The sequence below is a fragment of the Tupaia chinensis genome, unplaced genomic scaffold (genome assembly GCF_000334495.1).
Source record: "Tupaia chinensis unplaced genomic scaffold, TupChi_1.0 Scaffold000688_1, whole genome shotgun sequence".
In the NCBI taxonomy this organism is placed as follows: domain Eukaryota; kingdom Metazoa; phylum Chordata; class Mammalia; order Scandentia; family Tupaiidae; genus Tupaia; species Tupaia belangeri.
Window position 1 is genome coordinate 6,120,833 of NW_006160211.1, and position 13,646 is coordinate 6,134,478.

Sequence of the window (13,646 nt, forward strand, 5' to 3'; positions counted from 1 at the left end):
TTCATATCTCAGTAGGAATCAGCTGCAAAGCTGTCCTCCAAAGACCCAGAAGAAAGCCCGAGCCGGCTCGTGGGAGCAGGAGGGAGGGGAGCAGTGCACACACCGCCCCCTCTGTAAGGCATGGTGGAAAGAGCAGGAAGGAGTAGGAGGGCCGAAGATGAACCAGGACCATTTACATTTCTTAGCTCAGGAAGGAGCAGAACATCGTCTTTCTTGCATGCGTTGTACGTTTTTAATTTTTTTTTTTGAGAGGTTTTTGCTATCAGGCATGCGGGCTTGCCAGAAAGACAGAGAGACAGAGAAGTCACCCCCATCCCCCCCAGGGGTGATGGCCATGCTGCAATCCCTTCTCCTCCATTCTCCTCTCAGGATCTTGGGCACGCACGCACACGTGCCCGGTGTGAGTTTAAGCCACCAGGTCGGGGACTCGAACCGCGGTCGGCTACATGGGAGTCCAGTGACAAAGCCATTACGCTAACTGCTGGTCCCGTTGTACGTTTTTACTCTCAGGATTCAGAACCCAGGCGAGTGTGATCAAAGTTTAAATTTATGAGTGACACAACTTTTGGCATTCTAACTGGAAAGCATCCTCGGCCCTTACGGTTTTTATGGTTCCACACTATGGACTTAGGCATAGTGCCTGAGACTAAATAGAACTGCCCCTTTGTGCATCATTTGTGATGTTAAATTTCATAGAAAAAAATTTAGTGGAAGTCAGTGAAATCTTTTAGGGTCATGTGATAACTCTCTCGCTCTTTTTTTTTTTTTTTTTCCCCTCTCAGGAAGATGGCGGACGGTTTTTCGGTAAGTGTTTTATGTCTGTTTTCTAAAGTTAGTATACATTCCACATAGGTTGAGGGTTGTTTTCCCATCAGAATTTCCCCTACTCATTCCCTCCCCATGAGGCTTCCTCTGGTCTCCCTGTCCAATGACTGCTTGTTAGCTGAGGTCTTGTTTTTCCAGCAGCAGATTTGGGAAGAAAGCCAGACACAGAGGGAGAGGCCTGACTCCCCAACAGCAACCCTTTTACCTAAGGCCCAGGACAGAAGAGAGCAGGCAACTGATTAGTCCTCTGAGCGTTGGGGAAGGCCTTGCAGGCTGAGCAGCCTAATATTGGTGATCGCTTTTCTCAAGTTGATTACAGAAGTATGTGTCTGTAGTTAGAGAAGCGCCAGCTCCTGAGGAGCAAACTGAACATACAGCCCCGCCCCTGCTCTGAGATGACGGAAGGCAAGAACAAAGGGAAAATGCATATAGAATCCCAAATTCAAAATTATTCATAGGCAGAAAAGTTTATATTGATACGAATTGTATACCTTTATCATATTCTACTTCTTAGATCACATATTCCTGTTTTTCTGAAAATTCTGTTTTTGTAAATGTTTTTCTATCTTATAATTGTTTATGTCTTTTTTTTTCCCCCCCAGCTTAATGATGCCTTATCTGGGCCTGGGAACCCAAACCCTCAAGGATGGCCTGCTCCATGGGGAAACCAGCCTGCTGGGGCAGGGGGCTATCCAGGAGCTGCTTACCCTGGGGCCTACCCTGGACAGGCACCTCCTGGGGCTTATCCTGGTCAAGCACCTCCAGGAGCTTATCCTGGGCAGGCACCTCCAGGGCCTTATCCTGGGCAGGGGCCTCCTGGTGCCTACCCTGGCCCAACAGCACCTGGGGCTTATCCTACAGCGCCTGGAGCCTACCCCGGGCAGCCAGGCGGGCCTGGGGCCTACCCACCTCCCGGACAGCCAAGTGCTCCCGGGGCCTACCCTGCTGCGGGCCCCTTTGGCACTCCCGCTGGACCACTGGTAAGACAGCTCATGTAACTGATGTGGAAGGGGGATTAAACTCACTGCTTAGAGCCACAGTTGTATGAGAGGTCTTCCAAAGTTCATGGAAAATGTGTAACTGCATGGGTTTAAGGTTTTTTTTGCACCAAAAATCAATTCATATTTTAGTTCCATATTCCATGAACTTTTTGAAGTCCCCATGTGTGTTGGTCCAGTAAAAAAAAATCAAATTTATTTTGTGTGCAGTTAGTGTAAAGAGAAGGTCATGAATTGATAGAGTGGCTTTAATCTACATCAGTGAAGGCTGTAGTAATGGGGGGAAGTTTGGGTTATTACCAATAAACATTGAGTATCTCATTTATCCAGCCCCATTCACCCTGTGAGATGCTATTATTATCCTAGGTTTACACATGAGGAAATGCATAGAGAAGTTAGATAACTTTCCCAGGGTCATAGAAGGAAGTATGTAGTAAATACTATTTACCTGAAGAGTGTGAAAAGAAACCAAGGCAGTCTGTCTCCAAAACCTTCTAAAGATAACTGTGAGATCTCAGGACTGATTTTTGTAATGCAAATTAAAATATATTTTAGTAAGTGAATTCTAAACATAAGACATAACTGTGTGTGCGTGTGTGTGTGTGTGGGGGGGGCTGCAGAGGCATCTCCATCACAGACCCTTCCCTTCCAGCCTAGTCAGGAGGGAAGACATAAGTATAGATAGGAGGGCTAATCGCAGTGCGGGATCAGACCACTGCAGGACTCTGCAGAGGATGGCACAAGGCAGCACTGACTTCTTTTTGGTTACCTTAGAGCAGAGCTCAGAGGAGCTGGGGGAGTGTGGCAAGGGGCTTAGCCTAGACCAGAGATAGTTATAGATCAGGACACGAAGGTTGTGAAAAGAAACAGGCAGATGTGAGAGATCGTAAAAGAAGAAACCCCAGGATCTAGTGATTAAGTCTTGGGAGTCAGAGAGGAGTCTGGCTATTCAAGGCTGGACAACTATCAGGGAAGTGTTAGCTTGGGACCAGCAGTTAGCATAATGGCTATGTCGTTGGACTCCCATGTAGTCGACCGCAGTTTGAGTCCCGGACCTGGTGGCTTAAACTCGTGGGACCAGCAGTTGGCATAATGGCTATGTCGTTGGATTCCCACGTAGTCAACTGCGGTTTGTGTCCCGGACCCGGTGGCTTAAAACTCATGCTGGGCGCATGTGCATGCGTGCCCAAGATCCCGAGAGGAGAATGGAGAAGGGATTGCGGTGTAGCCATCCCCCCTGGGGGGTGATTTCTTGCTGTCTCTCTCTGTCTGGTGAGCACACCTGCCCTATGGCAAACAAACGAACAAAAAAACCTCTCCAAAAAAAAAAAAAAAGGGAAAACAAAAGGGAAGTATTAGCTCAAACTGGGAGCTCAGGCAGGGCAATGGGAAGGAAAGGAGAGAATTCCAGGTCACACCTGTTGGACTTGAAGCCCTAGTAGCAAATCCAGAATAGGAGGAAATGCAGAACCAGTATACATCAGGATAAAGGATTGGATGATAGTTGAACTGAGCAGGAATCATTATAAAGGGAGGGGAAGCAGCCATAGACAGAGCTTTGGGCTTATTCATAGCACCATGAACACAAATATCAGTAAACATTTGCCAAATGAGCTGTATTAAGAAAAAAAGTGTTCATTCCACAAATACCAAGTATCTGCCACAAAGCACTCTGTGGGTGATATGTGAACATGGCATGTGAGAACCCAGGAGCCTCAGATGTGACACACACCTGCCCTGCAGAACAGCCACAGTGATGTATGGTGTGTGACAAGGGTCTAAGAGTGGCACAAAAACATTCATGTTGAATGCAAGGTCCAGCTTAAGGCTTTCCAAAAAAGCCCGTGAATGAGATAGAGATTGGGATGGCACTAGCAACGAGAGTTATGGGACTCAAAAGGGAATGTTTTCTGCTTTTGGCACCAATCAACTGATGGCTTTATTCTCAATGATTATTTGTGCATGAAGGGAGCTTTATTTCTTCAGGCCCCAGGCAAGGTGGCCTAAGACTCTGGACAGATAGCTTAAACTAGGGTTATGTCTTAGTCACACACATTAATAACGGCGAATCAGCACCAACTTTCTTTTTCTTTACCCCAAGAAAACATGACTATTGATACATATGTTCTCATCCTTAGACTGTGCCTTATAATCTGCCTTTGCCTGGAGGAGTCATGCCTCGCATGCTGATAACAATTCTGGGCACCGTGAAGCCCAAGGCGAACAGGTAAAGAAAGCAAAACTTAACACGCTGAACACATCTGTTGCTTGTTTTTTAAATAGAGAATGATTTATTTTGAACTTGAATAGGATTTTCAAGAGTATATATTTAGAATCTTGGTTATACCATCAAATAGAATTACTCTATGAAGCAATATTCCCACTTAATGTTCCTAAGCATCGGGGCCCCTCATAGTAAGCAGTAACACGCCATTCTGTGTTTTGGTATGCATCACATCATTTATCTTCATGGCTGAGGGCAGAGCAAGGCCCCCACTTTTCAATTTATTTAGAGAAGGTCTTGCTGTGTCACAATCCTGCCTCAGTCTTCTGAGTATCAGGGATTACATAGGTACGCTCCTGTGCCTGGCTTTAGGGTGGACGGGGAATCAAACCTGGCCCAACGTGTGGCCTCGGCCTGTGAAGTAGCAATGTCTACCAGCACTACTACCATGGGCTGGGCCTGCTATCCTCCTTTTATAGGTAGAACTGAGGCTCAGGTTCTACCTAAGTGTCAGACGTGGGAATCTTCTCGGTAGATACTGTTTACCTAAAGGGTCTGAAAAGATTCAACAAGATTTATCAAATAAATCAGCTTTTGCCAATGGAAATAGCTTGACTGAGGTAGGTTAGGATGAAATAAGATTTTATTGAACGGATTTAGGAAAACCCATGCTGATTTATGGCTGCTGTGGGATGCCCAGTCCTGGTCATCACCCTTGGCTATACTCACATATTGTACAAAGGAGTTGAGAATGTCTGAAGCCATCCAGAGTATTTGTCCCTGAGGTTAGTGGGACCACTAAAGCTCCCAGGGCCATTAATAAAATGGTGTCTCTGAGAGTCTTATAAACAGTACACTAAAAGTACAAAATCAAGAATTCATAAACAGTCTCTGTGTTTGTCACTTTGTTCTTGGTCAATCAATGGGAGTCACATCCTGTCACCAGGAGATGGAATCAGCTTCTGATGGGAAAATTTTACATTCAAATGGTCCCTTCATTCCACCTCCAGTCAGCCTCCTCTGGTTCTGGTGTAGATAGTCACTCCCCTAAACCAAACCTTTCCTCACAGCCTAGACCGCTTCTCTAAACAGACTACTGCCCTGCACAATGAGGTCTGTCTGACAGCACATTAAAAATACATCCACGTGGGAACCAGCAGTTAGAGTAATGGCTGTGTTGCTGGACTCCCATGTAGTCGACCGCGGTTCGTGTCCCGGACCCGGTGGCTTAAAACTCACGCCGGGCGCGTGTGCGTGCGTGCCCAAGATCCCGAGAGGAGAATGGAGGAGAAGGGATTGCGGCGTGACCATCCCCCCTGGGGGGTGATTTCTCGCTTTCTGTCTCTATGTCTCTGTCTGTCTGGCGAGCGCACGCGCCCTACAGTGAAAATCTCTCCAAAAAAAAAAAAATACATCCAAGTATCCTCTGCCTGTGTCCTTATCCACGCTTCCTCCCAACATAACAGAACCCAGCACACTTACCCTGCACACACAGCATTCCTGACTGGCTGTTTTGCTTTCCTCCTCTCTCAGCCCCTAACACACAGCCCCACACGAGTATCCTAGCCTTTTGTAGTGTCATTGAGTTGGAAAGTTTAGTTTCAACAACACTAAAGATAAAACTGAGATTGTGACAAATAACAATTAATTCTGGTTGAAATGGTTTATAGTCATAAACTGAAAGTATTGCTTGGTCCTGCAAATTCTATATAAGGAATTGCACAGCGAAAAACAGTGCTTGAGGTGACAAAGTTTCTTCTTTTTCACAGCAGAGGAAATGTGGCCATTGGATATTTAGTCAAATACAAATTCTATTGCCATTTTCCCATGAATTTAATTGTTGGAAGATGTATTTGTGGTCGAATGTGACTAACTGGAGGACGAATCAAAAGATAATACCCAGAGAATCCTTATTGGTTGGTCTGGAGTGCAGACCTTGCCTTAACTCAAGAACACCAGCAGATTCTGGTGTCAGTGCTCTGGGGAGCACACTTGCACACACTCAGGAACCGTGTTGGTCAGAGGACTTGTGTTTACACTGACATCCAGGGAGAAGGAACAGGGTCCAAAAGCTCAAGTAGCACTTTCATTAGTTCCACCTCACACCATGGAATGCTTAAGCACTTTAATCGTCATCACTTTAGCAACGGGATACTGAACATTCACGGTGTTATCTTGTTCTGGCTGTTTTAGAGGAACTGTTTCTGCTTGACCACGAAGGAGCCAGGTATTTGAGAGCTCAGATTTATGTAGCTAGCTTGCTATTACCTGGCATTAAAAGTAACCTTGCAGAGCAGGAAAGAGATAACTATTATTGACTATAGCAGGGCATAAAATGTCCTCAAAGTAGATCTAAACCTCTACAGGGAAACCTTGAAGGATTTTCATGAGTCTATAAAGAGAGCATTCTAGTTGAACAGGAATAATATAATCAAAAACAGGCAAAAAAACCCCAACATAATATCTTGGTTACCCTTAGATTTTATGGCAGGCCATAGGATATTGGTCTAATATAGTAGTTTGTAGTTTGACCCCATTCTCTGGTTTATTCGCTTTCATAAAATTCATACAATTTTCCTCTATATTATTAACTGATTTGCTTTTTAGAAAACTGTATGTTCTTTATATAAAGTACAACTTTAGTCATCTTAATAATTCTGGTCTTTGGTTTAAACAGACTTGCTTTAGATTTCAAGACAGGAAATGATGTTGCCTTCCACTTTAACCCCCGCTTCAATGAGGACAACAGGAGAGTCATTGTGTGCAACACGAAAAAGGACACCGTCTGGGGGAAGGAAGAAAGACAGATGGTTTTCCCCTTTGAAAGTGGGAAACCATTCAAAGTGAGTTCCTGCTACTACTACATGTTGATAATGTGTATGTCTCAGGGGGAATCACTCTAAAACCACTACACACTCGAAGTGGATTTTGATCACCTGTCCTGGGCACCTAACCAGCACCTCTCCTCCCTAGCCCAGGGGACTAGGTTTAGCAGGCTGAAGCCATGGTCAGGAGTAACACACTCTCCAGTTCCTTTCAGGGACCTCGGCATCATCACTCTTATCACCCCTCTGAATTTAAGCTTTTCTAGAAATTAAAAAAATTGCATCTTTAATGAAACAAGGCACTAAGTCATTAAGGTACAGTAGGTCTGAATCTTAGAGTTTCTTGAGACAGTATAGCTGGCATAGTCACTAAAGCTAAAAAATTTTTAAATGATAAAATTAACGTATTTATGTAAAATTTATAAATTTTTAAAGTCTTTTTATTTTTAAAATTTGCTATACGGTGCATGCTCTCACCATAGAGAGAGAGCGAGTGAGAAATCACCCCCTAGACAGGAATAGCCTTGTCACAATCCTTTCTCCTCCATTTTCTCAGGATCTTGGACATACTCACACACATGCCTGGTGTGTTTTTCAGGCCACTAGGTCCAGGACTCAAACCATGCAGCTGGCCATATGGGATCCATCTGCCTTAACCTCATGCCACCTGTTGGGCCCCAAAAGTCTTTTCTTTACCCCTTCTCTCATCCTCACAAAGTTTGCAATTTGATGAATAGCACTGCTTCAACAATATTATTAGGTGCACAACAATGAGTTAGGGTAGACTATTGTCAATGAGACTCTCTATTAGCTCCTCAGAGGCAGGGACAAATACGGTCCATATTCTACATTTGGTGGAATCTTTCCCTAACAGAACACTGGTAATTAACAGTATGGGGATGTTTAGATTATTTATTGTTTAGATATGTGATTATTTAACTAGTTTCTTACTGATGAAAATTTAGAGTACAGAAATACTTCAAACAAATAAATGTAGTAAGATTTACTTATTTTACAAAAATACTATGATAACTATCCTTATAAATCTTTGCTTCCTAGATGAATAATTTTATTTGAGTATATGTGATGATAAAATTCAGATATTGCCAAACTGCTGTTTCAAAAAAATGTAAAGTTGTTGGAAGTGTTTTCCATACCCCCACCAAAACTGATTATTACCAGTCTTCATAACATTTGCACTCCATGGGATAAACATTTTAGTTTTTTACTTTTACTATACTTTTAGGCATTCTAGGCCATACACAAGACTTAAGTTTTTATATAGGCAAATTATTAACCTTTCTTTTAGAACTTCAGTTAGGTATCTTTCTGATAATTCTGTTATTTTGTCTTTTGTTTAAATCTTGAAATAACCTGGAGTTTATTTTTGCTGTAAAGTTCTTTCTCTGGCTCTTAATCAGTTCCAGAAATGATGATAAAGATGAAATATGGGACATCCTGAGCTCAGGCCAGACTGGTTTAAAACTAATGGCACCCCACACCCCTTTCTCATTGATTTGAACTGACAGATAAAAGCTGTACACACAGGCATGCATCACTTAGCAATGGATGTACGTTTTGAGAAACGGCATCAGGTGACTTCAGCACTGTGAGAATGTCATAGAGCAAACTTAGAGGCCGAGCTAGCACAGCCTACTTCACACTAGGCTACAGGGTATAGATTATATCTAATTGGGCCCACTATCGTGCATTCGGCTCATCATTGATCAAAATGTTGTTATGTGGCACATGACTATATCCACTGTGTACATGGATGTTTTGAAATACGTGTACGTTGTGAAATGGCTAGACCGACTGAACTTACTGTGCGATGGCTCACATGACAGTTTGTGTTTGTGCTATTACAGATACAAGTACTGGTTGAACCCGACCACTTCAAGGTTGCAGTCAACGACGCTCACTTGTTGCAGTACAATCACCGGATGAAAAATCTCAAGGAAATCAACCAACTGGGAATTTCTGGTGACATAGACCTCACCAGTGCTTCATACACTATGATATAATCTGAAAAGAGCAGATACTTTTTTAAGAAATAAAATTTAATCTAAAACTTACAGAGCTTCATGTTCACTATGAGTGAAAAATTCTACATTTATTCAATATCTTTCTTATAAGTCATCCATGTAATAAATATTCTTATGCTGAGGTACCTGTGGTTTCTTTTTTTTAATGTCATTTAATTGGAGTTTATTCTAGATAATACACAATGGAAAAATAAATATATAACAGTATTAAAACTGCAGAAGGGGGCCAGCAGGTGGAGGCTAGGAGGATAGGGTGCTAGATCCCACATGGCTGGCTATGTGGTTTGAGTCTTGGACCTGTAGGCTTGAAAATCATGCCAGGTCTATGTATGTGCATGCCCAGAATCCTGGAGGAGAGTGATTATGATATGGCCATTCCACCCTGGGGCTGACTTCTCACTTTCCTTCCCTCCTTCCCTCTCTCTCTCTCTCTCTCTCTGGCAAGTGCCAGAAAAACCCTAAAATCCTAATTTTTAATGTATATTTCTACCCTACAGCAAAAAAAACTAAAACAACCAACCAAACAAAAAGTACATTAGGTTCTCCCAAAGTCTTCTTAAGTATTTTTTAAGAAAAGAGAAAGTAAATATTATCCTAAAATACTACTTTCCCTTCTAGAGTTTCATAGAAACAAGGAGATGCTATCAGGAAATCATATCCTCATTTTCTTACTTAAGGAAATATAACATATTCAGAAAATGAGAAAAATAAAAAAGTTGACTCATAGATGACCTATGGCTCATAGACAGTTACTGTTAGCATTTTGGTATATTCCTTTTAATTGCTGCTCTATTGCTCACAAAAAATAGCTGAGTCTGGAGACTTAATCGAGATTTATTGAGCTCAGAGGTTGGAGGTCTAAGTTCTAAGGGTCAGATCTGATGAGGGTCTTGTGCTATCACATGGCAACAAGCACAAGGGCTCTGTCCCAATGACCTTTCAACACCAAAGTTGGATTAAGTTTATACCCTCTCAATCCCACCACAATTAAGTCTTGACCCATGAATTTGAGAGGGAAATGTTCAAACCATAGCGATTCCTTTTTAATCCTTTATCTCTCTAAACTATATTCACTGCTTTCAAATCGGTATTTGATATCAGTTTACATGACTATTTCCCTATAGAGTCTCTTGCTTTTTAAAAAAATCATTAGATTTGTAAAGGGAAAAAAGTAGTATCCTAATTAAACACATAACTTTCAAAATTTAGTTATTCCATTGTTGACATTAACCATGCATTTCTACCTCCATGTTATCAGCAAATCCAAAGATTAATAACATTTGAAAACTAGGATGTGTCATACCACTTCATCTTAGAGGAGACCTAAATATAATTTTATCTTCTTATTTTTACAATGCCATCAGTAGTACACTAATGAAACCTATCCCTCCTAATCCCCACAATTACGTTTACTGGCATTGTCTTACTACGTGTGCTCTGTCCTGGGGGCAAATGTTGTTTGTTGTCATGTTGCATATTGCCATATATAGACTGTAAGTACTGGGTTACTCTGTACATGCCTTTTTAGAATTCATGGCTGGGTCAGTAGATGGCATAAACAGCAGATGGTTACACCACTGGACTCCCACATAGTCAACAGTGGTTGAGTCACAGACTCAGTGACTTAAAATTCACGTAGAGTGCATGTGTGTGTGTACCCAAAATCCTACGAGGAGAATAAAGGAGAAGGGATTGTGGTATGACCATCCCCTGGGGGAGAGGGGGTGATTTCTCACTTTCTGTCTCTCTGGTGAGTGCACGTACCCTATAGCAAAAATCTCTCTTATAAAAAAAAAAAAAGAATTCATGTCCTTGAGCCCTTAGAAAGCCCAAAGTTTTATGTATAGTTCTTTTTTTCTGCATGACTGGTTTGAATTATTCATTAATGAGCTATTAAAGCTACTTCCAGCAGTGATTGAGCACAGTATATAGAGAGCCAGATTCCACATGGCCGACCCTGGTTCAAATCTCAGCCCCAGAAGCTTGAAAACCACTGATGGAATAGAATACAGGAGACTGCGGGGTGTGTGTGTGTGTGTGGGGGGGGCAGTTAGGAAGGGGGAAGGGTGCATCTTTTTCTCTCTGGCACATTCATTTACCCTATAGCATTAAAAGAAAAATTAAAAATAAATAAACCAAAAGCTATTTTCATCTTTGGGTAAAATTAAGCATTCTGAGACCATTCTTCTAAGCCAGATGGCTCATGTGGGCTTGACAATAAATACCATCTTTCTTATAAGTCTAACACATCTTCCTCTGACAACAAAAGTAGATGAGTTCTTTTCTTCTTTGAAAACCTCTATAATTTCAAAGGGTTATCTATAAAGTTCTTGCTTGTTTGATGAATGCCTCTAACTCACAACTCATTTTCAAACAGAAACAAGTGGACCCAGATTTGGTTACAAGCTTTAGCTACTAAGTCTTCTTGGTGCTCGGCTAATCCTATGATTCTGTCTTCTACCATCCTATAGGTAACAGTTGTTTACAAAAGAGAAACTATCAATATTTCAGACACATTTTGTGGCTGATATGATTCTCTTCAAGAGAAAAAGGCATTCAGCAAGATTGTTGGCCATGTCATAGAGAAAATGTAAAGAAAAAGGCAAGGGTTTAAAGATCGCATCTAGTAACTTAGCCATTTGAAATTGCAGCCTATAAAATAACTTTTGGATCCAGACAGCTCATCTAAAGAAACTCAGTATATCCTGAAAAAATGTACTACCAAAAGCTGTTTGACATCAACAAATTTAGGAATTAAAACCAGGAATAAAGTATTAAAGGATGCAAACATTTCTGTCAAAGTTGAATATATTTCAATTAAACGAAGAATGTTTATAAGCTTAAGTGTGTATACTTAGCTTTAAGTTTATGCATTTTAAACAAGAGAGCAAGGCACAGTATATCTTTTATTCTGCATCATTAATGTGCACAATATCCCTACTTCCCTTGAGAAACAGTATCATATCTAAAATACACTTTGATAAACACTGAATATTAAAACATTATATGACACTATATATATGGATTGAATAGAAGTGAACCTAAGCACGTATTCTCCAAATTTCTAGAACTCTAAGAATATATGACAGCATTGATAACATGAAGAAAAATGTTTAGATTTATTTTTAAATTCAGTATTCTTCTGCTTGTTTTTCAGCGAGGGGTCTTAAAGGTGAAAAGGTAATAAGGTTACCACCCAAGGAAATGTGTCTGGCATGCTCTTGATGTGTCCTCTCCAGCTGCGTGAATGGATTACTGCAGTTTAAGAGACCTGGCTGAAAAAAAAAAATTAGAGAAATCACTGAAGTAACCATCAGAAGTTTCAGCAACCATTGACAAATCTCCAACACTGCCAGTTGGTACTGCAGTGAATTAATAACATAAATGTCTACTACATAATAATACAAATATTTATACATAATCATCATGCTATTTTCCAACACATCTAATTTCAAGTATATATATGTTTTTAATTAAAGAGTTATTTTAGGAATACAAGGCTAAAAAAGTAATTAAAAATATGAAAATGGACTTAAGTAGCATACGTAGGATGAATAAAACTGAGGCCATATGTTAAGCTATTAATGCAGATTCCACAAATCCTAAACCATGTAACAGTACTTAAGAAGCTTTTTATAGAGTGTGATCCTTTTTCCCCCTCTCAAGCCCAGTTTTAAGTTCGAATGATTCTACTGGGCAAGTCATAAGTTGGGCTTAAAATAGACAAGTAAAACTACAAAAATATCTAAATTCTAATATTAATGAAAGTGGATTAAAAAGTCAGGTATTAAGATTTATCAGTGAGATAATGTATATGATCTATTTAAAAGAATTTTAGTGAGGGCCAGAAGGTGGCACAGTGGTTAAGGCACTGCACTCCTACATGGATGATCATGGTCTGAGTCCTGGACCCAGCAGTTTGAAACTCACTCTGGGTGTGTGTGTGCATGCGTGTGTCCAAATTCCCAACAGGAGTTTGGAGGAGGGGGACTGAGGTGTGGCCATCCCCGTGGGGGGCAATTTCTCACTTTCTGTCTCTGTCTCTCTGGTGAGCACATGTATCCTATATCAAAAATCTCTTGAAAGTAAAAGAATTTTAATTACGTTACTAATATACAAAAACCAGAACATTATCGTTCATTAATTTCCAGATGTACTTATATATTATCTGAACCAATCATTCAGAGTTCAGATCTAGGCACATAAATTGGCCTTAGAGAGCTCTATTTCATTCATGCCATAGAGCCAGGACAAAACAAAGCAAATCAGACAGCTACACCTAATGAGAAGTTGATAGTTAATAAGGGAATATTGTAATATATTTCAGGAATATAATACACTCATATTATACTCTTAGTAAAAATTAAATGTATGCATAATGTGCACCTGTGTCTATACACAAATGAATGTGGGAGAGGTAAGAGCTTTTACAGGAAAGCGTCACAGAATGGCCCATGTTTGAACTGGGTAAAGTGGCAAGAGATCACCAAAAGTAAAGGCTGGGGAGCTTCCAAGTAAAATGGCAGGATATAAATAATCTGTAAGAATAAGGAGAATAACCCATGATGACTGAAGGTAGATTAGATATTCTCTCTCTGCAGTTTTGTGGTTCAGAAGGGCAGAAACTTTGCTTCATATGTTTCTCACAACACTTAGAAATTCTCACATAATTGAAGCCACATACTATATATTCAAATATCCAACAAATCTGATACGTTAGTCATATAGG

At 40.8% G+C, this 13,646-nt stretch overlaps 2 protein-coding genes across 2 annotated transcripts in view; one reads left to right on the forward strand and one right to left on the reverse strand.

Annotated features, from left to right (window-relative positions):
- Positions 1–703: 703 nt before the first annotated feature.
- On the forward strand, positions 704–9,042 carry LGALS3 (galectin 3). The gene is made up of 5 exons (XM_006160570.3): positions 704–804; positions 1,428–1,805; positions 3,962–4,050; positions 6,725–6,890; positions 8,741–9,042. The coding sequence occupies exons 1-5, from the start codon at positions 787–789 to the stop codon at positions 8,894–8,896; spliced, it is 807 nt and encodes a 268-aa protein (XP_006160632.1). The 5' UTR covers positions 704–786; the 3' UTR covers positions 8,897–9,042.
- A 2,762-nt stretch (positions 9,043–11,804) lies between these two features.
- DLGAP5 (DLG associated protein 5) overlaps positions 11,805–13,646 on the reverse strand; it is a 45,200-nt gene continuing 43,358 nt past the window's right edge. Inside the window, exon 19 of the mRNA XM_006160588.3 lies at positions 11,805–12,192. Within this exon, the coding sequence (XP_006160650.1) occupies positions 12,049–12,192 (144 nt within the window). The 3' untranslated portion in view covers positions 11,805–12,048. The remainder of the gene's footprint in view (positions 12,193–13,646) is intronic.